The sequence below is a fragment of the Rhinoderma darwinii genome, chromosome 6 (assembly GCF_050947455.1).
Source record: "Rhinoderma darwinii isolate aRhiDar2 chromosome 6, aRhiDar2.hap1, whole genome shotgun sequence".
NCBI lineage: Eukaryota > Metazoa > Chordata > Amphibia > Anura > Rhinodermatidae > Rhinoderma > Rhinoderma darwinii.
This window is the reverse complement of record NC_134692.1, coordinates 94,680,561-94,707,586: the sequence shown is the minus strand read 5'-3', so window position 1 is coordinate 94,707,586 and position 27,026 is coordinate 94,680,561. Positions and strand designations below refer to the sequence as shown.

At 40.7% G+C, this 27,026-nt stretch overlaps 1 protein-coding gene across 5 annotated transcripts in view; it reads left to right on the top strand.

Annotated features, from left to right (window-relative positions):
- The window catches only part of NPRL3 (NPR3 like, GATOR1 complex subunit), a 202,910-nt gene that overhangs the window by 157,486 nt on the left and 18,398 nt on the right, over window positions 1-27,026 (top strand). For 4 of the 5 annotated variants that reach the window (XM_075830052.1, XM_075830053.1, XM_075830051.1 and 1 more), the window contains 2 exons: window positions 11,184-11,373; window positions 25,919-26,111. In XM_075830052.1, the coding sequence (XP_075686167.1) occupies window positions 11,184-11,373; window positions 25,919-26,111 (383 nt within the window). The remainder of the gene's footprint in view (window positions 1-11,183; window positions 11,374-25,918; window positions 26,112-27,026) is intronic. The other variant, XM_075830055.1, reaches the window with a different exon arrangement.

Here is a 27,026-nt window from a genome sequence, read left to right as displayed (position 1 = left end):
AAAAGTAAAAAAAAAAATGAAAAACCAACTTTTTTCCCTTACAAAGTGCTTTATTATTAAAAACAAAAAAAAGTTGCATGTATTTGGTATCGCTGCGTCCGTAACGACCCCAACTATAAATTTATTACATTATTTAACTTGCTCGGCGAACGCTGTAAAAAATAAAATAAAAAATCGATGTAAAAATTGCTGTTTTCTGTTAATCCTGCCTTAAAAAAAGTGATCAAAAAGTTGCATGTACTCCATAATGGTACCAATAAAAACTACAAGTCATCCCGCAAAAAAAAATGCCCTCATACAGCTGCATCGGCGGAAAAATAAAGTTATGGCTCTTCAAATATAGAGACACAAAAACAAATAATTGTGAAAAAAAATAGATACAAAATCTAGATAAATTTGGTATCGTTGCAATTGTAACAACCCGCTAAATAAAGTTATTGTGTTATTTATACCACACGGTAAACGGTGTAAATTTAGGAGGCAAAAAAGTGTGGCGAAATTGCGTTTTTTTTCTATAACCCCCTTAATAAAAGTTAACCCCTTCAGGACCCAGCCTGTTTTGGCCTTCAGGACCCAGCCGATTTTTTCAAATCTGACGTGTTACTTTATGTGGTAATAACGTTGGAATGCTTTTACCTATCCAAGCGATTCTGAGATTGTTTTCTCGTGACATGTTGTACTTTATGTTAGTGAAAAAATGTTGTCAATAATTTTTGTATTTATTTCTGAAAAACACCACAATTTAGAAAAAAATAGCAAAAATTAGCATTTTTCTAAATTTAAACGTATCTGCTTGTAAAACAGATAGTAATACCACACAAAATAGTTACTAGTTAACATTTCCCATATGTCTACTTTATGTTTGCATCGTTTTTTGAACGTCCTTTTATTTTTCTAGGACGTTACAAGGCTTAGAACTTTAGCAGCAATTTCTCATATTTTAAAGAAAATTTCAAAAGGCTATTTTTTCAGGGACCTGTTCAGTCTGAGGTGGCTTTGAGAGCCTTATATATTAGAAAATCCCCAGAAGTCATCCCATTTTGAAAACTGCACCCCTCAAGGTATTCGAATCAGCATTCACAAAGTGTTTTAACCCTTTAGGCGTTTCACAGGAATTAAAATCAAAGTAGAGGTGAAATTTACAAATTTTATTTTTTTTGCAGAAATTAATTTCTAATACATTTTTTTTTTGTAACACAAAAGGTTTTACCCGAGAAATGCAACTCAATATTTATTGCCCAGATTCTGCAGTTTTTAGAAATATCCCACATGTGGCCCTAGTGTGATAATGGACTGAAGCACCGGCCTCAGAAGCAAAGGAGCACCTAGTGGATTTTGGGCCTCCTTTTTTTTAGAATATATTTTAAGCACCTTGTCAGGTTTGAAGAGGTCTTGTGGTACCAAAACAGTGGAAACACCCCAAAAGTTACCCCATTTTGGAAACTACACCCCTCAAGGAATTTATCTAGGTGTATAGTTAGCATTTTGACCGCACAGGTTTTTCGCTAAATTTATTAGAATTAGTCTGTAAAAATGAAAATCTTCTTTTTTCTGAAAAAACATAGACATTTTTAATATTTACAAGAAATAATAAAGAAAATGCACCCCAACATATGTAAAGCAATGTCTCCCGATTACGGTAATATCCCATATGTGGTAATAAACTGCTGATTGGACCCACAGCAAGGCTCAGAAGGGAAGGAGCGCCATTTGGATTTTGGAGCACGGATTTTGGTGGATTGGTTTTCGGTTCCATGTCGCGTTTGCAACCCCCTGGAGGGACCAAAACAGGGGAAACCCTCCAAAAGTGACCCCATTTTGGAAACTACACCTATCAAGGAATTTTTCTAGGGGTATAGTTAGCATTTTGACCACACAGGTTTTTCACTAAATATATTGGAATTAGTCTGTAAAAATTAAAATCTACTTTTTTTCTGAAAAAACATAGAAATTTTTAATATTTACGAGGAATAATGAAGAAAATCACCCCAACATTTGTAAAGCAATGTCTCCCGATTACAGCAATATCCCATATGTGGTAATAAACTGCTAATTGGACCCACAGCAGGGCTCAGAAGGGAAGGAGTGCCATTTGGATTTTGGAGCACGGATTTTGCTGGATTGGTTTTCGGTGCCATGTCACGTTTGCAACGCCCTGGAGAGACCAAAACAGGGGAAACCCCCCAAAAGTGACCCCATTTTGGAAACGACACCTCTCAAGGAATTTATCTAGGGGTATAGTTAGCATTTTGACCACACAGGTTTTTTGCAGAATTTAGTGGAATTAGGCAGTGAAAATGAAAATCAACTTTTTTTCTGAAAAAGCAAAGAAATTTTAAATTTTTACAAGGAATAAAGGAAAAAAAGAACCACAACATTTGTAAAGCATTTTCTCCTGATTACGGCAATACCCCATATGTGGTAATAACCTGCTGATTGGACCCATGGCAGCGCTCAGAAGGGAAGTAGCGCCATTTGGATTTTGGAGCACGGATTTTGATGGATTGTTTTTCGGTGCCATGCCGCCTTTGCAACGCCCTGGAGGGACCAAAACAGTGGAAGCCCCCCAAGTTACCCCATTTTGGAAACACCCCTCAAGGAATTTTTCTAGGGGTATAGTGAGCATTTAGACTCCACGGGTCTTTTGCAGAATTTATTAGAATTAGGCAGAGAAAATTTATATCACAATTTTTTCCCACTAAAATGTTGAATTTTCTCATTTTCACAAGGGATAAAGGAGAAATAAACAACCAATTTTTATAAAGCAATTTCTCCCGAGTACGGAAATACCCCACATGGGGTAATGCATTTTTTTCATTAGAAATGAATTAACCCTTTCAGGACTGATCCATTTTTTGCTTTCTTATTTTCGTTTTTCACTACCCGCCTTCCAAGAGCCATAACTTTTGATGTGACGGCTTATTTCTTGCGGGAGGAATTGTAGTTTCTAGTGATACCATTTAAAGTGAAATAAAAAGTACTGGGAAACTGAAAAAAAAATAGGAAAATATAGTAATATAGGAAAAAAATCTGATTCCATTTTTTGGGGTTTTCGTTTTTACAGCTTTCGCCGTGCGGTAAAAACTAAAACGACAGCGATTTTGACGGTTTAAATTATTTAAGTTTTTTACGGTGTTCACCGTGCGAGTTAAATAATGGCATATTGTAATAGTTCAGCCTTTTACGGACGTAGCGATATCAATTCTGTTTATTTTTTTACATTACTTTTGAAGAAAAATGGGAAAAGGTTTTTTTTTTGTAACTTTTTTTTCTTTCTCACTACTTATAACTTGAATTCTTCTACACATTTTATTAGTCCCCTTAGGGGACTTGTACCAGCGATCATTGGATCCGTGGGTACAATATGCTGCGATACTAATGTATTGCAGTATATTTTTCTTTTTACAGGCTTCTGTAACCGCACGATCGCTGTTCCTGTCTCTTAGTCCTGGGTGTCAGCTCTAATACACAGCCGACGCCCGCAGCGTATGGAGCGGGCTCAGCACGTGAGCCTGCTCCATACATCACCCCCACACCATGACGTGCTATTAAGTCATAGTGCTCAAAGGGGTTAATGCACAGCAGATGGTGTGAATATTACAATTTTGCACTGATGTGCCATTTTAGTGCATAATATGTTGTGCCCAGTTTGTGCCACTGAAGACAAATACCTCATAAAACGTTAAGCGGGTTCTCCCGGGTATGGTGATGCCATATATGTGGGCGCAAACTGCTGTTTGGGGACGCTGCAAGGCTCAGAAGGGAGGGAGCGCCATTTTGCCTTTGGAGCGCAGATTTTGCTTGGTAGTTTTTCTGTTTGGGGTTTTGCTGGTATTTCAGTTTATAATGTGGGGACATCTGTAATCTGTGCATAAGGGCATAAGAAGAGGGTATAATAATGCGGTAAATAAATAATACATCAGGGCATAAGAAGAGGGTATAATAATGCGGTAAATAAATAATAATTCATAGATGTGTGGTCGATGTCGCACTGATAAATGATGCCCGATCTTACCCGCTTTTAGAACGCTCTGCACATTTTGCATCGCCATATTCTGAGAGCCAGAACGTCTTTATTTTTTCACCACCGGAGCTGCGTGAGGGCTTATTTGTTGCGGGACAATCTGTACTTTTCATTGGTACCATTTTGGGGTACATGTGATTTTTTTGATTACTTTTTATTACATTTTTTTGCAAGCCGGGTGACCAAAAACAAGCAATTCTGACAATGATTTTTAGTTTATTTTTTGCGGCGTTCACCGTGCACTATAAATGACCATTATATTTTATTCTGCGGGTCGGTACGATTACGGCGATACCATTTGTATATAGGGTTTTTTTATGTTTTGCAGCGTTTGCGCAATAAAATCACTTTTTTATACAATTATTTATTTTTTGTGTCCCCATATTCTGAGAGCCGTAACTTTTTTATTTTTCAGTCAAAAAAGGGCTTGTTTTTTGCGGGACTCGTTGTAGTTTTTATCGGTATTATTTTCGGGTACATGCGACTTTTTGATCACTTTTTATTCTCTATTTTGGGAGGGGTGGTGACCAAAAAAATAGCGATTCTGGTGTAGTTTTTTTATTGATTTTTTTCACGGTGTTCACCGTGCGGGAAAAATAACATTATAGTTATATAGCTGGGGTCGTTCCGTACACGGTGATACCAGATATGTGTACTTTTTTTAACGTGTTCAATTTTTTCCTATAATGAAAGACTTATTATAGGATAAAAATGCAGTGTTTGTTTATATAACTTATAACTTTTATTTTTACACTTTTTTTTAAAAACATTTTTATTCTTTTTTTTTTACTTTTTTCACTTGTCCCACTAGGGGACACTTAGACTTGCAGCTTTGATCGCTGCTGGAGTACATTACACTACACACGTAGTGTAATGTACTCCAACTGTCATTGTGACGTGACAGTCACACTGACAGGAAGTCTCGGAGGAGCGGCCGGAGGCTGCTCCTCCGAGGCTTCCGTACATGGCAACCCGGAGGTCATTGTCTGACCTCCGATTGCCACGACAAGCATCGGTAGCCCCCACGATCATTTCGTGGGGCCTGCCGATGTGCTTCAAACAACTTAAATGCGGCGACGGCAATCCGCCGTGATTGTGGGGGCTGCCGATGCTTGTCGTGGCAATCGGAGGCCAGATAATGACCTCCGGGTTGCCATGTACGGAAGCCTCGGAGGAGCAGCCTCCGGCAGGTCCTCCGAGGCTTCCAGTCAGTGTGACTGTCACATCATAATGACAGTTAGAATACATTACACTAAGTAGGTAGTATAATGTACTCTAGCAGCGATCAAAGCTGCAAGTCTAAATGTCCCCTAGTGGGACAAGTGAAAAAAGTAAAAAAAAAGTAATAAATTTTTTTTTAAAAAAAGTGTAAAAATACAAGTTATAAATTATATAAACAAAAGTTGTTTTTTTTTCCTATAATAAGACTTTCATTATAGGAAAAAAATTAACACATTGAAAAACAGTACACATATTTGGTATCGCCGCGCTCATAACGACCCAAACTATAATGTTATTTTTCCCGCACGATGAATGCCCCCAAAAAAATCAATAGAAAACTACCCCAGAATCGCTATTTTTGGTCACCACCCTCCCAAAATAGAGAATAAAAAGTGATCAAAAAGTTGTATGTACCCGAAAATAGTACCGATAAAAACTACAACCCGTCCCGCAAAAAAAAAACACGCCCTTAGGCCTCATGCACACGACCGTAAAAACTCCCGTTATTACGGGTCGTAATTACAACCCGTAATAACGGGCTCATAGACTTCTATTGGCGACGGGTGCCTTCCCGTTTTCTCACGGGAAGGTGCCCGTGCCGTTGAAAAAGATAGAACATGTCCTATTTCAGGCCGTAATAACGGCACGGACAGTCCATAGAAGTCTATGGAGCTCTCGTAATGACGGGTGGCTACATGTGTGCACCCGTCATTACGGCAGCGTTGCTAAGCTACGTCAGTAAATAGTCACTGTCCAGGGAGCTGAAAGAGTTAACTGATCGGCAGTAACTCTTTCAGCACCCTGGACAGTGACTACCGATCAGTATAAACCTGTAAAAAATAAAAATAAAAGACTTTCATACTTACCGACAACTTCCTGCTTCCTCCAGTCCGGTCTCCCGCCCGTTGCCTTGGTGACGCGTCCCTCTCGACATCCGGCCCGACGTCCTGGATGACGTTTCAGGCCATGTGACCGCTGCAGCCAATCTCAGGCTGCAGCGGTCACATGGACTGCCGCGTCATCCAGGGATGTCGGGCTGGATGTGAAGAGAGGGACACGTCACCAAGACAACGGCCGGGTAAGTATGAATTTCTTTAACTTTTATTACAGAAAAGGCTGTCCCTTCTCTCTATCCTGCACTGATAGAGAGAAGGGGCTGCCGATTAGTGCAGTGCTATTTTGCCGCCAAAAACGTGCCCGTAAATACGGGTGGAATACGTGTGACATTGGACCCGTATTTACCCCAGTATTTACGGGTGGGGAAAAATACGGTCGTGTGCATGAGGCCACAGCTTTTTTGACTGACTAAAAGTTACAGCTCTCAGAATATGGTGACACAGAAAATAAATAATTTTATAAAAAAGTGATTTTATTGTACAAACTCTGCAAAACATAAAAAAAACTATATACATATGGTATCGCCGTAATCGTACCGACCCGCAGAATAAAGTAAAATGGTCATTTATAGCACACGGTGAACGCCGCCAAAAAATTAACTAAAAAACATTGTCAGAATTGCTTGTTTTTGGTCACCCGGCTTGCACAAAAATTTAATAAAAAGTGATCAAAAAAAAATCGCATGTACCCCAAAATGGTACCAATGAAAACTACAGATTGTCCCGCAACAAATAAGCCATCACACGGTTCCGGTGGAGAAAAAAGAAAAAAGTTCTGGCTCTCAGAATATGGCGATGCAAAAAGTGCTGAGTGTTCCAAAATCGGATAAGATCGGGCGCCATTTATCAGTGCGACACCGGCCACACATCTATGAATTATTATTTATTTACCACATTATTATACCCTCTTATTATGCCCTGATGTACTCCGCACAGCTTACATATGCCCCCCACATTATAAACTGAAATACCAGCAAAACCCCAAACAGAACTATTACCAAGCAAAAGCTGCGCTCCAAAAGCAAAATGGCGTCCCTCCCTTCTGAGCCCTGCAGCGTGCCCAAACAGCAGTTTGCGCCCACATATATGGCATCGCCATACCCGAGAGAACCCGCTTAACATTTATGAGGTATTTGTCTTCAGTGGCACAAACTGGGCACGACATATTATGCACTAAAATGGCATATCAGTGGAAAATTGCAATATTCACACCATCCGCTGTGCATTAACCCCTTTGCGCACTATGACTTAATAGCACATCATGATGCGGGGGTTGATGTATGGAGCGGGCTCACGTGCTGAGCCCGCTCCATACGCTGCGGGTGTCAGCTGTGTATTACATTAGTAATTGCAGTATATTGTACCAGCGATCCAATGATCGCTGGTACAAGTCCCCTAAGGGGACTAATAAAATATGTAGAAGAATTAAAGTTATTAGTAGTGAGAAAGAAAAAAGTTTAAAGTTAATAAACCCCCCTTTTCCCATTTTCTTCTAAAGTAATGTAAAAAAATAAACAAAATTGGTATCGCTATGTCCGTAAAAGGCCGAACTATTACAATATACCATTATTTAACTCGCACGGTGAACACCGTAAAAACCGTAAATAATTGAAACCGCCAAAATCACTGTGTTTTTTACTTTTGGATCACTTTTTATGTACCAAAAAATGGTACCAATAAAAAAACGACAGCTCGTCCCGCAAAAAAATAAGACATCCCACTGCTCAATCAGCTGAAAAATTATAAAGTTACGGCTCTCAGAATGTGGTGAAACACAACAATTTTTATTTGTAAAAGTAGTATAATATAAAAAAAACTGTATAAATTTGGTATCACCGTAATTGTATTGAGCCGCAGAATAAAGTAAAGTTTTCGTTTTTACCACACGGCGAAAACTGTAAAAACGAAAATCCCAAAAATTGGAATCAGATTTTTTTCCTATATCAGCCCGCAAAGAATTTTTTTTCAGTTTCCCAGTGCATTTTGTGGCACTTTAAATTGTATCAATAGAAATTACTCCCCCCTCCCGCAAGAAATAAGCCCTCACACCACTCTATTGACGGAAAAAGAAAAAAGTTATGGCTCTAAGAACGTAGGGAGTGAAAAACGAAAATAAGAAATCAAACAATGGATCAGTCCTGAAAGGGTTAATTCATTTCTAATGAAAAAAATGTATGACCCCATGTGGGGTATTTCCGTACTCGAGAGAAATTGCTTTACAAAAATTGGTTGTTTTTTCCCCTCCTTTATCCCTTGTGAAAATGAGAAAATTCAACATTTTAGTGGAAAAAAAGTCATATTCATTTTCGCAGCCTAATTCTAATAAATTCTGCAAAAGACCCATGGGGTCTAAGTGCTCACTATACCCCTAGAAAAATTCCTTGAGGGGTGTTTCCAAAGTGGGGTAACTTTTGGTCCCTCCAGGGCGTTGCAAACGCGACATGGCACCGAAAACCATTCCAGCAAAATTCAAATGGCGCTCCTTCCCTTCTGAGCCCTGCTGTGGGTCCAATCAGCAGTTTATTACCACATATGGGGTATTGCCGAAATCGGGAGACATTGCTTTACAAATGTTGGGGTGCATTTTCTTCGTTATTCTTTTTAAATATTAAAAATTTAAATGTTTTTTTTTAGAAAAACAGTAGATTTCCATTTTTACAGACTAATGCCAATATATTTAGCGAAAAACCTGTGTGGTCAAAATTCGAACTATACCCCTAGATAAATTCCTTGAGAAGTGTAGTTTCCAAAATGGGGTCACTTTTGGGGGGTTTCACCTGTTTTGGTCCCTCCAGGGCGTTGCAAACGCGACATGGCACAGAAAACCAATCCAGCAAAATCCGTGCTCCAAAATCCAAATGGCGCTCCTTCCCTTTTGAGCCCTGCTGTGGGTCCAATCAGAAGTTTATTACCACATATGGGGTATTGCTGTAATCGGGAGACATTGCTTTACAAATGTTGGGGTGCATTTTCTTCATTATTCCTTGTAAATATTAAAAATGTCTGTTTTTTCAGAAAAACAGTCGATTTTCATTTTTACAGACTAATTCCAATATATTTAGCGAAAAACTTGTGTGGTCAAAATGCTAACTATACCCCTAGATAAATCCCTTGAGAGGTGTAGTTTCCAAAATGGGGTCACTTTTGGGGTGTTTCCACTGTTTTGGCAGAACAAGACTTCTTCAAACCTGACAAGGTGCGAAAAATATATTTTAAAACAAAGGAGGCCCAAAATCCCATGGGTGCTCCTTTGCTTCGGAGGCCTGTGTTTCAGTCCATTATCACACTAGGGCCACATGTGGGATATTTCTAAAAACTGCAGAATCTGGGCAAAAAAAAAACTGAGTTGCATTTCTCGGGTAAAACCACCTGTGTTACAAAACAAAATGTATTAGAAATGAATTTCGTCAAAAAAAAAAAAATTTGTAAATTTCACCTCTACATTGCTTTAATTCCTGTGAACCGGCTAAAGGATTAAAACACTTTGTGAATGCTGATTTGAATACCTTGAGGGGTGCAGTTTTCAAAATAGGGTGACTTCTGGGGATTTTCTTATATATAAAGCCCTCAAAGCCACTTCAGACCTGAACTGGTCCCTGAAAAAATGGCCTTTTGAAATTTTCTTTAAAATATGAGAAATTGCTGCTAAAGTTCTAAGCCTTGTAACGTCCTAGAAAAATAAAAGAACGTTCAAAAAAACATGCAAACATAAAGTAGACATATGGGAAATGTTAACTAGTAACTATTTTGTGTGGTATTACTATATGTTTTACAAGCAGATACATTCAATTTAGAAAAATGCTAATTTTTTAAAACCTTTTCTAAATTTTGGTGTTTTTCAGAAATAAATACCGAAATTATCAACCAAATTTTTTCACTAACCTTAAGTACAACATGTCCCGAGAAAACATTTTCAGAATCTCTTGGATAGGTAAAAGCATTCCGATGTTATTACTACATAAAGTAACACATGTACGATTTGAAAAAATCGGCTGTGCCCTGAAGGCCAAAACAGGCTGGGTCCTGAAGGGGTTAAGGTTTAAAATAGGCTGGTCATTAAAGCGTTAATAATACAAATGATAATATTAATTTGATGAAACCGGACACCCCCTTTAAACTTTCTGCAGGATGTGTTCTAAAATAAAATCATACTCGTTTGTTAAATCTCCTGCTGCTCCAGTGCCGATGCTCCGGTGGTCCCAACCGGTCTTTTCTTAATTTTCCTGTAGTGATGACATGCTGTACATCCACCTAGATCAGACAAAAAAGAGGAAATAACAGACTTCTTTTGCAGATATAAAAAAAAACTAGTAGGTTTATTCACCATTCACAAGGCTTGAAAAACGCTTATTGTTCAGCCAAAACATTTCGTGCTCACATGGTGGTGAATATACCTACTAGTTGTTATTTTTTTTTTTTTATATCTGTTTTTTGATATCTCAAGTTTGCTGTTTCCTCTATTTGGTTTGATCTGGATGGAATACAAGGGAATGATCTGTCCTAATGGTAATGTGTATTACAGCCCTTTAACTCCTTAAGGAGTGGGGCATCTGTGTGGTGTTGTGTTTTGTACCGTAGATCCACGTGACCGCTGCAGCCAATCACTGGCCTCATCGGTAATGCTAACGTGTACAGCACATGACCGCTGATGCCAATAATTGGCTGCAGTAGTCAAAGACCAGTGAGGACCACCGGAGCATTTATCCTGGAGTGGCAGGGGATTTAACAGGTGAGTAATATTTGTTTTATTTATTTTATAACATTTCATGTAGCCAGTTTAACTCCAAACGCATCCATAGGCTTTACCTGACATAAGCCACAAAGGTGTCCTTGACAACCACTTGCCTGCAACCATCAGTTGGAATTTGGGTAGGTGCCTAGCAATAGGCCCCACCACCAGACTGGTCCTGGATTTCCATGCTCTTATTGAGAACAGTAAATTTACCTTCTCTATTACAGAAGTGCTGGATCAGGGAGTAATAATTTTGCCCTTTAAAGTGTGATTTGTGTGTTTTTCCAAACATCCATTTTGAATTTTGCAGCCTCAACTAATTCAGATGGTTATTTGGATACTTCAGCGTCGACTTCTAATCCAGATCCACACATTTGTTTGCCTCCTGATTCCACCCAAAGAAGATGCCACTTTGTCAAAAGATGAAGATACACCTTTTGCTGCTAGAGTTGGTGGACGAAGTTTAAGCACACCAAATGCACTGAGCTTCGGCTCTCCAAGTAATGTATATTATTATTATTATTATTATTACTTCTATTAACCCCTTAATGACCGCCGATACGTCTTTTTACGGCGGTCATTAGTGGGCTCTATTCTAGAGCGCCGCCAAACTACGTCGGCGCTTTAGAATGAGATCGCGCTGCAATCAGCGCGTATATCTCCAAGCCTCAGCTGTTAGCTGACAGCGGAGGCTTGCAGACAATGTTAGGGGAACCTCTGATAGGAGGAGGTGACCGCTGTGAACAGCCTATCACAGCGATCACCACCCGCTGTTAGTGTAAACAGCGGGCTCTCTCCTCTGCTCTCCGTCTCTCCTGTCAGTTGTGGTTTTGTGACAGGAGAGACAGAGACCTGTGAAATCGAAACGAACAAATCGTTACAGTCAAGAAACATCACATTATATTGTAACAACTCCCCCCCCTGTTTTTTTAGTTACTTTTATTTAAATTTTTATAGTAAAACTCATAAAAAGCAAAAAAAAAAAAAATTATAATTTTTTTGAAAAAAAAAAATTTTGTTACAAAAAAACTGTTACTATTAGAGAGGAAACCTATTAGAATGGCGCGCAAACTTTATAGCGCAGAGCAAGCTTATGCTATTTTGTGCCCTGATTCAGGCAGTGACACAGGAACCGCATCAGAAGGGGAAATATGCTATGATGGAACTACAAGTACTGCTTCGGACGCTTCCGCAACAACTCCCCCTATGGAAGATGCCGCTGTTGCCGAATCCACAGGCGCAACTGCGGGAACTAGTAATCCAATAGTACCGCAAATTTTTGGGGATCCTGCAGCAAACTTTATCCCTCAGGTGCCCCAATTTATGTCAACTCCGGGCATAAACCTTGACACCACGAATTTTGCCCCACACAATTTTTTTCATATTTTTTTTACGGATGAGCTGTTACAATTAATTGTGGACCAGACGAACCTTTTTGCAAGGCAGTTTTTGACGGAAAAGCCTGCATGTGGTTATGCAAGGGTCTGGGTTCCTACCAATGTCCGCGAGATAAAAAATTTTTTAGGGCTCATTCTGAATATGGGCATTGTAAAAAAACCGTCCACCCGTTCTTACTGGGCAGCAAGTCCTATTCATGTAACCCCAGTTTTTTCATCAATAATGTCCCGGAGCAGGTATGAGGTATTAATGCGTTTCCTGCATTTTAGTAACAATTTAGAAAGCCTGCCAAGAAGTGATCCCGGGCACGATCGCCTTCACAAGCTGAGGCCCTTTATTACTGCGCTAAAAGACTCATTCCTAAAATCCTACACTCCTGACATGAACTTGAGTGTGGATGAATCCCTAGTAAATTTTAAGGGGAGATTGTGTTTCAGGCAATACATACCATCAAAGAGAGCGAGATATGGCGTAAAGCTATATAAAATATGCGAGAGTAAGACCGGTTACACATGCGGCTTCAATATATATGAGGGCAGAGACCGTGAAATAAATCCCCCAGGATGCCCACAAAACCTTGGTGTCAGTGGAAAAATCGTCTATGACCTTATGCAGCCGTTCCTTCAAAAAGGCTACAGAGTATACACGGACAATTTTTATTCTAGTGTGCCACTTTTCAAAAGTCTTCACGCTGACAAAACAGGGGCCTGTGGGACGGTTCGCAGAAACCGCAAAGGATTGCCACCACAACTTCTCTCAATGCGCCTGGCAAAGGGGGAATCCATTGCTTTCGCAAGTGATGAACTTCTTGCACTTAAGTGCAATGATCGGAGAGAGGTTTTTATGCTGAGCACTATACACACTGACACCAAGGTCACTATCAGAGAGAGAGGCGCTACTGCGAACAGACAGAAACCGCTCTGTATTACAGAGTACAACAAGTACATGGGTGGCGTCGACCTTTCAGACCAGGCTCTCCAACCTTATTTGATCAAAAGGAAAACTAGAGCCTGGTACAAGAAAGTGGCAATTTATCTGATGCAGGTTTCTATGTTCAATTCCTATATAATATTCAAAAAGGCCCAGGGAACCATGACATATCTGGAATTCCAAGAAAAAATTATTGAACATCTTTTATTTGAAGGAGGGGAAGTAGGACACCATGAATCAGAAGATGTCAAGAGACTCACGGAGCGTCACTTCTTACATCCTATCCCTGCCACTGAGACGCAAAAGTATCGGCAGAAGAGATGCAAAGTTTGCCGAAAACATGGCCGAAGAAGAGATTCACGTTTTTATTGCCCCTTTTGCCCTTCAAAACCAGGACTGTGTAATTACCCATGCTTTGAGACCTACCATACAGTAGCACATTACTGAATTACCAAAAGCCAAAATAGGGAGGGATTCCTTATGCAAAAGTGAAACTGTCAATGATAATTCTGGGTGGGGGGGTCTTTATATCTGTTACATAGTTACATAGTTACATAGTTAGTACGGCTGAAAAAAGACACATGTCCATCAAGTTCAACCAAGGGAAGGGAAAAGGGAAGGAAAAATTTCTACACATAGGAGCTAATATTTTTTTGTTCTAGGAAATTATCTAACCCTTTTTTAAAGCCATCTACTGTCCCTGCTGTGACCAGCTCCTGCGGTAGACTATTCCATAAATTCACCGTTCTTACTGTAAAGAAGCCTTGTCGCCTCTGCAGCTTGAACCTTTTTTTCTCCAGACGGAGGGAGTGCCCCCTTGTTTTTTGAGCGGGTTTTACAAGGAACAGGATATCACCATATTTTTTGTATGTGCCATTAATATATTTATATAAGTTAATCATGTCCCCCCTTAGTCGTCTTTTTTCAAGGCTAAATAGGTTTAATTCTTTCAATCTTTCCTCATAACTTAAATTCTCCATGCCCCTTATTAGCTTCGTTGCTCTTCTTTGTATTTTTTCCAACTCCAGGGCATCCTTTCTATGAACTGGAGCCCAGAACTGAACTGCATATTCTAGATGAGGCCTCACTAATGCTTTGTAAAGTGGCATTATTACATCCCTGTCCCGCGAGTCCATGCCTCTGTGGGGTCTTCTTTCCCAGATTGGGTAATTTTTAAGTGTATTTTTATTTTCCGACACCACAGGGCCTCTGCAAAGACTCTCTGGTGCCTAAAAATCAGCTTTGGAAACAGTCATCCTTAGGCCAAATTGGACACCTTTAGTTTGAGGCCTTGCCAAGTGCCCGTGAGATAACAAACACCAACATATTTGGTATCCAAGTAATCAGAACAAACTCAGAAATAAATCTAGAGGCATGCAAAAGTAAAAACATTATTTATTTAAAAAATGTTACACAATAAATTGAAGAAAACATATTTTTTGTCTACATTTTTTTGCATTTTGGTAAAATTTCAAAAAAAAACAAAGAAGAAAACCTATAATATAAACCACCAAAAGAAAGCCCTGTTTCTGCTGAAAAAAACCATACCAAATTTGTAGGGATACATTTGATTCCTACAACGTTATAACCAATTAAATAAAGACCTAGTGAAACTGCTAATTTTGCTTTGGTCATTAAGGCCCAGAATGCATGCAGGGGGAAGGGGTTAAATACGGGACTAAGGCACTGTTTACATCTGCGCTGGTAGAATTCCGTTCTGCTCTATCAGAGGGGCAGGACAAGCGAACACCCTACGCAACTGTTCCGTTGCAATATGGACACCACCGGCGGAACCCATTGAATTTAATGAGTTCCGTCAGCTTTCCGTGCGGGGGTGTCCGTGGTTTTATTGGAAACAATAGCACAGTATGCTGCGCTATTGTTTCTGGTAATCTCTGCCGGATCTGCGACGGAAGCCCCTAACAGAGCCTCCAACGCAGATGTGAAGTTTAGATGTCTACTAAAGAGAACACATCAGCGGCAAATGTTTTTTGTTTGTATATTGCATGACCCCCTGGCTTGCATCTGGTGTTAGAAATCAGCTGTTATCACCAAAAGAACCGTCTGGTGGCCACACATTTCTCTTGCAGCTTTTGCTATAGGGTAAATGTACTATTACATATGATATGCCATAAATGTCTAAATGTCGGTGACTCAAATGGAGTAGCAATGCATATGTGTGGCCTTCTCTTTGTAGCGGATGTCAGCTACTCCTACAGCTAAACTAGAGCATTCCTACTTAACAGACAATTATGGCCCATAATATGAATATGTTATAAAATATATTTCCTTAGAATAGCCCTTTAAGTGAAAGAATACTCATGTTTAACCCCTTATTGACAAGCCAATTGTCTGTTTTTCATTTTATTTATTTTTTTCTCCCTGACTTTTGAAAGCCATAACTTTCCTATTTTTCCATCGATATAGCCGTCCGAGGGCTTGTTTTTTGCGGGATGAGATGTAGTGTTTAATGTCACTATTTAATGTACCATACATTGTACTATATAGGATGGGCTGAAACAGGCTCTATCACCGGTATCTAACTGCCCTATCTTCTACCTAATCTAATGTGGTTTTTTTTCTTTAAAAAAAACTTATATTTTTGACTAAGTTATGATCATTTTAAGTGTTATTTAAACTTATACTTAATGACCAAGTGGGCGTTTTTTTACTTTTCATCAAGTGGGCATAGTAAAGAGAAGTGTATGACGCTGACCAATCAGCGTCATACACTCCTCTTCATTCATGTTTAGCTGTACTCACAGCATAGCGTGATCTCGCGAGATCACGCTGTGCTGTCACTCCCACAGTAACTTTACCGGAGTGTCGTGAGAATGAAAAGACATCTCCTCCAGCCAGGAGGTGATGTCTTTTCATTCTCCCGACACCACGGTAAAGTTACTGTGGGAGTGACCGCACAACGTGATCTTGCGAGATCACACTGTGCTGTCACCTACTCCTACAGTAACTTTACCGGACTGTCGGAAGAATGAAAAGACATCTCCTCTAGCCAGGTTTACACTCCGGTAAAGTTACTGTGGGAGTAAGTGGCAGCACAGCGTGATGTCACGAGTTCACGCTGCGCTGTGAGTACAGCTGAACATGAATGAAGAGACGTGTATGACGCTGATTGGTCAGCGTCATACACTTCTCTTTACTACACCCACTTGGTGAAAAGTAAAATAACGCCCACTTGGTCATTAAGAACAAATTTGCATAACACTTAAAATGCTCATAACTGGGTAGTGGACTGGTGTAGACATGCGGTTTTTAAACCCTGGGTGGGCCTGGAACAGAGTTTCTCATCTACGCCCTTGCCGGCTATTCCTTGGCTACACCGTAGTCAACTCAAACACCTCCGTCATCACCCTACTATAGGCCCAACACTATTGTGCTGCTCCCTTCCTTCAGTACGGTCATCCCTCCTCCCGTTTCACTCCTCAATGTATCCCATACTGGGCAACCCCTCCTTTCCCACCGGTATGACGGACCCAGTCTTCCGTTCATGGCAGACCTCGGGATGGTTTCGAGCAGCTCAGTTTTTGAGCGGCACTAAGTGGCTCTCCATGGCGGACATGGCCCAGGTCCCTGACCTCCCCCATTAGGTCATTGGCGATCCCTTCAACTACTGCACTTTTGCTCCTCTATTTCACCTCCTACTTCCTATCAAAAGGACAGGACTCCTCTAGAGGACCTTTTGTACTGGTTCTGAATTGGCTAGACACACATTGTCCACAATCTACAAACTTCTCATAGACCCCCCTGATCTACCCCTCCCTACCTACCTTTCTAAATGGGAGGCGGACCTGGGTATCTCCTTCTCTCCCATACAAAGCCAGCGTATACTCACCATGGCCCACAAGACCTCGATTAGTTCACGATATCAAGAAGCGGGCTTTAAACTGTTGTCTCGCTGGTATAGGACCCCAGCCCGTTTGCACCACATCTTTCCTACAACATCCCCTTTATGCTGGAGATGTGGGCAGGAAAATGGTACCCTCCTCCACACCTTCTGGTCATGCACCCTTCTTACCCCATTTTGGAAAGGCAAACGGGTGATAAGTTAGGTCACAGGCACAGATATAACCTTGGACGCGGCCCTCTTCCTTCTTCATCACTGCGACGTTCCGGTGAACATATATAAGCGCTCCCTGCTTCACTTTTTAGTGATGGCAGCACGTCATTGTATCCCACTACGGTGGAAAGATTCTTCTCCTCCTACATTGTCCCTCTGGGTTTCACAGGTGAACGACATTATGCACATGGAGGACTTGACCTCCGTCATCTACGACTCAAACACCAAGTTCTGCCAAACATGGTCTTCGTGGATTGTTTTTCAGGACTCAGACTCCTACAAAGACATTATACGAGAGCTGCATTCCTCTAGGCAACCTGACTAGCGCTCTTGGCCGGAGGGATGTAGTGGAGGGCCCCCCCCCCTTGCATATCCTCCTCTGTTCTTCATCCCCCCCTTGGCTCTCCTCTTTTTATCTGTTCTTCCTCTCTTCGTCCCTCAGTATGGACCTCAGATCCAGACCTCCGCGGTGGAGGCCTGCTTTCATTCAGAATACTTCCCTATATGGGAATGATAGCTTATTCTATATCAGTTTATATGTATGTGTATGCTGATTTCACTTCTTATGTTGGATTCTGTACTTTTGCTGTACTTTGTTATTTGTACCCCATATGTTGTAAAATGAACCTTTTGGGTCATCAAAATAAAGAATTTAAATAAAATAAAAAAATTGCTCATAACTTTAAAAAAAAACAAAAAAAAAACACATTACTTATCTACATTAAAGCACCTATTATATTAGGTAGAAGATAGGGCAGTTATAAGCTGGTGACAGAACCTCTTTAATAGAAGCTCAAAGATGGCAGACCTGGGGCCTTCATGACTATCATCGCCACCCTGCGATCACGTCGCATGGGGGCCAATGGGGTGTCGGAGAGGGCCGCCACCCTCTTTGTAACGGCTTAGATGCCACAGTCGCTATTGGTCGCGGCATCTAAGTGGTTAAAAGGGCAAAATCAAAGTGATGCCTGCTAAGTATGTAGCGCGCAGGAGCACTGTGAAATACCATGAACTTAATGAAAATTGTGCCGGCATTAAAGCATAAGCAGAGAATGAACGGCGCGGACATTGAGGAGGCTGTGGACCAATGGGAAGCCTCAAGCCCGGGACTTCTGACGTATACCCGGGCTTGAGGCTTCCTATTGGTCCGCAGCCTCCTTAATGCCCGCCCCGTTCAATTCTTCGCTTATGCCTCAATGCCTGCCCCATTTTGTTTGTGCTAATGAAATTCCTCAGTGCTCGTGCACTTCCCTCCCCGAAAATTAAATGTCACTGGAAAACTCCTTTAATGATGGCCTTTTTTTTTAGGATAGGCCATCAATGTGTTTTAGGTGAGGATCTCTTGCTTGAGTTGTTTTACCCCCTTAATGCAGTACTGACACAACTACGTTCATGTGTATGTGTTAGTTCACTTCATTGGGCTGAGTAGCAGTACCAGAGACAGCCGTGTGCACATCATTAAAGGGGTATTCCACCCTACAGCATTTAAATCAGAGAAAACCACTTTAATTTTACTATCTAGTATCAAATTTAGGAGTGTATAAAAGAAAGCAAATTGTGCTGAATCTATTTTCAAATATGATTAAAAGGGTTCTCAGGGATTGAGGAATAACTTTTATTTCACACAATACTGGCAATGTTGGCAGCTGCTAGTTTGACTGCAGAGCTGAAATTTTAGAAATTGCAGGTATATGGGTGGTATTTAAGCCTTGTACACAACATATCAAGCTGTGGGGATGTACCCATGTTAACCAATTACATCTGTAATTTGCTGCCACCAAGATCTCCGCTCAGCAACCACATCTTGAGAAGGTGCAAGCAACAAAATATTAGCAATTTCATTGCTCAACCAAATGAATACTATTTCTTGACACTCTTGCCTGCACAAATAATAAAGCTTTACACATTTATACATTCAAATGTTCAGAGCAGAAATTTGTTCTCCAGAGCAGATCTTCCTAATACAGTATAAGCTGTTAGCGTAGTGATCTTGTTTGGAGGTTGTAAAGGCGTTTGGTCACCTAATGTGCACAAATGTATTCACAAACTTTTTCTTTATAAATTTATCAGAATTAATTGCAATATGAGAAACAAAAAGGATCAAGGGAAAGCAAAAGATTAACCTTTTAACAACCAGGCCTAATTAGGCCTTAATGACCATTTTTTTTTTCCTTTTTTTTTTCATCCTCGCATTCCAAGATCCATAACTTTTTCAATCAATATAGCTGTGTGAGGGCTTGTTTTTTGGTTTTATTTGCAAAATGAGTTGTATTATTCAATCGCATCATTTTTGGTTTAATATAATTTATTGATTTTGCTTTTCATAAATCCATTGTTTTTTGCGGTTCCTTTTTTCACCATTTACCATGCGGTTAAAAATACCATGTTAACTTGATTTTACAGGCGATACCAAATATGTAAAGTGCTTTTTACCATTTTATACTTTTGCACAGTAAAAAATGTTTTAGGGAAAAAAGTCATTTTTGTATTGCCACATCTTGAAATCCGTAACTTTTTTTAAAAAAATTCTATTGATGAGGGCAAGTTTTTTGCGAGACGAGTTTTAGCTTTTATCGGTACCATTTTGGTGTACATATTGATTAACTTTTATAATTTTTTTAAAAACCGCAATAAAGCCAATTCTTTTTGAGGGGTTTCTTTTTATGACATTCGCCGTGCAGTATAACTAATAAGTTCTGTTTGTTCTACGGGTCGCTAGGATTACAGCGGTACCTAATATGTAAATTTTTTTTTTTTACAGTGACACCTTTTTAATGAACTCTAATATTTTTTTCTGAAAAAATGGATTAATTTATAGGGTACTTTTTAGGTTTTTTTGAACTTTAACTTTTTTTTTTTGGTCCCACTGCGGGACTTGAAGCTTGCGATTCTTTGATTGCTTGTATAATGCTTTGTAATAGTTAGTATTCAAAAGTATTACTGCCTGTCAGTATAGAACTGACAGGCAATCTATTAGGCCATGCCTAATAGATACTGAGAGCAGACCTGGGGTCCTTTATTAGACCCCCGGCTGCCATGTTGACCCACCGGCACCCTGTGATCGCGTCGCGGGTGTGTCGATCTGGTGACAGAGGGAGCTTCCTCTGTCAAACACCTTAGATGCCACGGTCGCTATTGACTGCAGCATCTAAGGGGTTAAACTGCCGGAATCTGAGTACTCTTTAATTCCAGCAGGAGCCGGGCTGTTTATAATAGCCGTGATCCTGACGCTGTTTTCATGGGTACAGTGGCAGTACCCATGAGATCTGAGTGAAGAATATAACCGTCACGATGCAGTAACTAGCACACGCTCATAACGGATATATCCTTGCTCGTCGTTAAGAGGTTAAGGGAGGAATTGCTGGGATATATGATGTATTTCTAGTTAATCATTGGGGGACATCTCACCATAGGTATATGCTCCTTCCACTAGGAGGCGACACTAGGTAGGAAAAAGTCTTGGCTCTGCCTAGGCAGGCAATAACCTTCCCGCAGACACTTGCTAATTCAGTTTTTAGCCTAGTGTCCCAGGAGGCAGACGACCTGATACTCCTGCTAGTACTCCATTATAAGGTGCTAGGTTACTGAGGAGGTGAACCTGCGTGCACTGAAGAAGTCTGAGGATAAGTATACCCCCCCCCTCTATTGCTATTCTACAGGATACTGGGTAAGTTCTTGGGCCTTTCTCTTTATCAGGGAGTTATTCCTCTCTAGGGACATTTTCTGGGCTTCTAGCCTGCTACCCTTACTTCTGGGGCTTTGTACTTTCGTTTTCTGCATCTTAGCCGCACCTACGTGGTTGATAATGTTGAAAAAAGACACAGGTCGATCAAGTCCGAAATCTAATCCTCCCACTGTGCAGCGGCTTGATGATCTAATTTAGTACCCAGCTTCTGTCTTGTTTAGGCCACAGTCCGCTCCACCCCCGGCCTGCCAGCTGTTTAATTTTAGACTTTGGCCTCCGCCTGACTGCCCAGAGGGAGGCCTTTTCAGGGGTCGGATTTTGGGTACGGAGCTTAGCTTTTCACATGCCAGCATCCTATCCTGACCGGTGCTATCTTTAACCCCTTCCCGCCGCAAACATTTTTTCGAATTTTCACTTTTGTTTTTCTCTCCACACCATCCAAAAGCCGTAAAAACTGCTTTTTATCTTTATTCTGTGGCTCAATACGATTACAGCGATACCAAATTTATATCGTCTTTTTTTTTATGTTTTACTACTTTTACAAGGAAAAAACTGAATGTTAAAAATAAAATTTTCGTTTTGTCACCACATTCTGAGAGCCATAACTTTTTAATTTTTATGTCGATTTAGCGGTATCAGGGCTTATTTTTTGCGGGGCAAGCTGTAGTTTCCAGTGGTACCACTTTGGGGTACATGAGACATTTTGATAACTTTTTATATCACGTTATGTGGGAGAAAACAGCAATTCAGACGGTTTAAATGTTTTCTTTTTTACGGCGTTCACCGCGCAGACTAAATAATGATATATATCAGACTTTTACAGACGCGTCAATACCAGTTATGTTAATTTTTTTATTTTTTTTACATTGTGCTTGAGGGAAAATGGGAAAAGTTTTTGGGGTTTTTTTTTACTTTAAATTATTTTTTTATTTATTAAAAAAAAGTTTTTTACTGTTTTTTACTTGTCCCCCTGGATCGCTTGCACGATATACTGCAATGCTAATATATTGCAGTATATCGTGATACTGATAGTCTTCTATGAAGTCCTGCAGGAGGCAGGGCTTAATAGGAGTACAAAGAATTCAGACCTGGGGACCTTCATCAGGCCCCCAGGATTCCATGCCAACCAATGGTGCCCCCCGATCGCACAGCGGGAAGGTCGTTGGAACGTTACTGTTTTTAGTAATTTAAATGCAGAGGTCGCTATTGACCGCGGCATTTAACGTGTTAAGCGGATGAAATCGCGCTCGAGCGGGATCCCGCTCGTTACCCTGAAGTGTCGGCTGTAACACACAGCCAACACACTCGTTCTATGGTTCAGCCTGTGAGCCCGCTCCATACTCCCCCACCCGACGTGCACCATATATATACGGTGGATGTCAGGAAGGGGTTAAAGACAGACATTATCACTTCTACTTTTGATGCCAACCTTCTTTTATGTTTAGCTACAGGGGGACACTGCTCCAGTGGTTTTGGTAGGTTAGCCTTTTGGATGTATTTTGTGTTTGTACTTTCCTAGGGGGTAATTTTTTTCTTCAGGCTTTGCCGCTTTTTTGTTTCCCCTTCTGTCATGTCTTCTTCTCGGGAGAATGCTTACAAGTAGCCTATACTACTTTTTATGCCTGTCGGTTGTGATATAAACTTTACTCACGGCTAGCTTACCCCATTCTGCCCACAGTATTTTCTATCCTGAGTATGTGGCACCCCCTGAATGGGACGATGTCTTTTGCTTAAAACGCAAGGGACATTTCCAGACTATTCCAGTCTATGGTTTAGTCGTTAGAACACTTTCTTTCCTAGATTGCAGCTGAGCTTAGGCACCCTCCTCCCTTTCCTATGAATACTCAATCTACTTCTTGCAGTAGATCCCATAAGAGGCATATGAGTGCCTTGGACAGATCTCATTCCTCAAAAAGCAGAGAAGGGCAGGACCTCTTGGAAAGCGCGCACCAGGATTTAACTTACTCTTTGGTCTAGAGTGTTGTTCTAATCTATTTTTTCTAGAACTCGTCCCTCGTCAAGCTCTTTCCAGGGGGATCCCATTGCAGTCTTCAATGTTCATGTTACCTCCAATGTGAATCAGTCTATTTCTTTACATTTGGCTTCTGAATCATTCAGAATCAGAACAGGAATTATAGTTGTCAGCTGGTATGCAGACGTTAATACGTGCTGTAAGAGACACTTTACATGTAAGGGATGATACCATCTCCACTTTTCAGGCCTAGTTCCCACAGAGTTTTTTGGCGCTGACTTTGTCGTGGAAACAGTGTCGAAATCCATCCTGAAAAACAGCCAAAATCGCCTCCCATTAAGAGGCGGAGGCGTTTTTTTCCCCGGGCGGCTTTTAGCCACTTGCGGTAAAAAAAAAAAAAACTGTTCCGCCTCTGATGTCCCATTGAAATCAATGGGAGGCAGAAAAAGTGTTTTTCGCTGCGTTATTTGACCGCAGTCCACAATGATTGTGGGCGAAATACGCCGCAAAAGCCGCAGCAAAAAAGCACGGGGCAGGTCTAAATCTGCCTCGAAATTCACACAGCGCGTTTTGCGTGGCGGGTCCCACTTCAAAATCTGCCACGGAACTATTCCTCCCTCCCATTGGAATCTGCCCGAAGAACTAGCAGGACGCTGCTTTTTCCTGCCAGCTGAAAGAATCAGCTAGCGGGAAAAAGAAGCGTCCAACTCCCATTGAAATGAATGGGAGGCGGAATTTTGAGGCGGATTACGCCTGCCAAAGCCCTCCGTGTGAACATACCATTACAGTGCCAGCTCCAAAATATTTTCCAAACCATAGCAAATTTGAGAAGTTATTACCCAAGAACTGGAAACATTGGGACAAACATCTTGTTGTTTCTAAGTGCACAGACCCTTTGTTTCCTTTTCATGAGGATTTGGTTTCGTTGTGGTCTGTGCCTCTTTCTGTTGATCCATTTACTGCTAGGCTATCAAGGTCCACTACTGTTCCTCTGGCTGAGGCATCTTCTCTCAGCGACCCTCAGGACAAGAAGTTGGATTTTCAAGCAAAATCTTTTTTTTGTAGCTGCAGGTTCTGCTCCATGTCTGGATTTTTCATCTGCCTGGGTGAGCAAGGCCTGCTCAGTGTGGAGAAATCAGCTGCATTGTGGCATCCTATCAAGCACTGCATCAGGAGTTAAAGGCTATGCAAGCCTTTTGCAGGGCAGTTTTATTATTTTTCTTTTTTTTTAAATAATAAACAGGTCAGTCAGTATGTTTGGTGCAACTTTATAATGATTTTTACTTTTTGAGATACAGCTGCTTTGGATTCTCTATACATAGCAGCTGTATCTAGCGGTAAATCTTATTCCCATCAGGTCCACGGGTACTGACAGGTTCACAGTTATGAACTTAGATGTGATAGATTACAGGTGCACGCAGGACCCGCTGACACTGAACCCGTCAGGTCCGCGGGACTGATTGATTCAGGTCATAGCGAACGATACAGCTGCTCTGTATCTCAAAAACTAAAATGAATTTTTAATAAAAACTATTTATAAAATTACACAAAACACACTTACTAACATGTTTATTTAAAAAAAAAACAGCAGCCCTTTAAAGGTTTACATAGCCTTTAACTGAACTCGCTTCTCAGGTTATCCATGCAGGCAGCCTGTTTCAATGCCCGTGCTTCTATTGATTCTGCTGCCTTCCGGCATTCGGTTTGGCTGAGATCTTGGGCAGCGGATCAAGCATTCAAGGTGGCCTTGATTGGCCTTCCCTTCGGTTCAGTCAGGAGTTGCGATTGTGGCAGATCTCTCCCACTATCTCAAAGGTTCAGTCTTTTTCTCCCCTCCAGTGGCATGTCATCTCAACGAATGCTAGTCTTTCCGGGTAGGGTGCAGTTTTCAGTCCTGACACAGTCATGGAGCTTGGCCGCAGGAAGAAAAGTCCTTGCGGATAAACCGGTTTGAATTGAGGACAAGCTTCCGGCCCTCTCGAAACTGGACTCTTCTTCTGGATCCAGACCAACAACTCTATGGTGGTTGCTTATCTGAACCACCAGGTCAGCGCCAGTAGTCGGGCAACTCTGTTAAAAGCCTCACTGTGGGCTTGGCAACATATGTCATTCATATACCAGGAGTGGACAATTGGGCCACAGATTTTCTCAGCCGAGAAAGACTACATCCAGGAGAGTGGTCTCTTTTTCATGAACTGCAAGGGCTGTTGGTGTCTCCTGGGTGGCCAGGCATCGAGCTTCAGTTGCTCAGGTTTGCAAGGCTGCAACAAGGGCTTTTGTGCACACTTTCACTAAGTTTTACCAAATTCATTCATATCTATGCAAATCTGGGACACAGAGTGTTGCAGACAGCTGTCTGTTTGGCGGGTTGCACGGCTGTACTTTTAGTTTGTTTTTTTCCTACCTTCTGAGACTTGCCCCAATGGTGCTGTGTCCCACAATAATTAACGAGAAAACAAGATTGGTTTACTCACCATAAAATCTATTTCTCGTTGAATCCGTTGGGGACACATATCCCGCCCTCTTATTTTTTGTTTTTTATTCTAGGACCAGGCCCTGTGGTTCTGTTTGGTTTTCTCCCGAGACTGTGGACATGTTTGTATTCTTTTTATCATACTGCTTTTGTACAAATCGAATTAGCCAGTGACTGTGGAAAGGGTATGGCCTGCCTGGGTGGAGCCAAGACTGTTTCCTACCTAGTGTTGCCTCCTAGTGGTAGGAGCATATACTTATGGGGTTGTGTGCCCCAATGAATTCAAAGAGAAATAGATTTTACGGTAAGTACAAAAATCTTGTTTTTTTAACATATACATTGTGTGTGTTTATATGTGCAATACATTTTGCAAAACAAATTATTTAAAAAAAAATAATACATATACTAGAAGGGTTTAAAAAAAAAAAAAAAAAAAATAACATTCTATAAAATTAAGCATGCTGCTGTGTGTTCTCAGTTTGACTAAATGAATGATCATTATTATTTAACAGCCAGTAGCGATGATATGACACTTACCAGTCCAAGCATGGACAACTCCAGTGCTGAGCTGCTCCTCGGAGGAGACTCTCCCGTTAATAAAAGAGCAACAGAAAATCTTCTTGCAAGTCTGTCTCAGAATGAGAGGGAAGCCATTCTTAATGTTCCTGCAGCTCAAAATCAGGAGGACCTCAAAATGTTTGCAAGGTAAGGATTCTGGATAGGATGTAAGAGAGTTAGGTCCCAAATGCCAGTCTTAGATAAGGGAAGTAAGATAGCAACCTGAGCAAAGCTTCACTATGTAGCGCGACGTAGCTGATTGTTCTGTTCACCTTCAGACAGAGAGGACAGCTTGGTCTTCAGTGCACATGCACATCCTCTATTACAGGGTATTGCTGTAGGACCGCTCCAATAGCAACACAGGCAAACATAGAGGAGGACATGGAAGGTTAGTGAAGTGATTTCTCCTCAGGGAGGTGTTTCAAATAATACATTGTATTTGAGATAATGATGATCATTCTACTTCGTAAAGCACAAGTCCCATAAGAGCTGTTGAAGAGTACAGGGTAGAATTCTGAAAAAGCTTGGGTGATGGTAGACCGAAGTCTCAATTATAACAATCCAAGAAGAAACAATAATCGCCTCACTCACCACTCGCAAAAACCTTCTACAAAGGATATGTAAACATTTGCACTCAATTTTATTTTATTTTTTTTTAAATAAAACTACGTATTATGGGATTTTAAGCAAGGTTTAAATTGGTTTTATTTATTTTTTTAAAGTTACTATTTGAGATACATCTTGTATCTCAAAAAGTAAATTTTTTTTTATTTTTTATAAACCAATACCTCCTTAAGACACGGCCAATTTTGAACAATTTTTTTCATCTTTGCATCCAAGAGCTCATAACTTTTTTACTTTTTGGATGACCTATGGTTGTCACGATACGAGAATTTGGACTTCGATACCGATATTTTGTGTAATATTGCGATTTTCGATACCAAAACGATACTTTTCCAACAGTAATAAAAAAAAAATAAGTTCTTTCATTTTCTGATGTGAGGTACGTGGTGTGATTAATTTTGAATGCGCCTCACATTAATAGTAATTAACTCCATCATG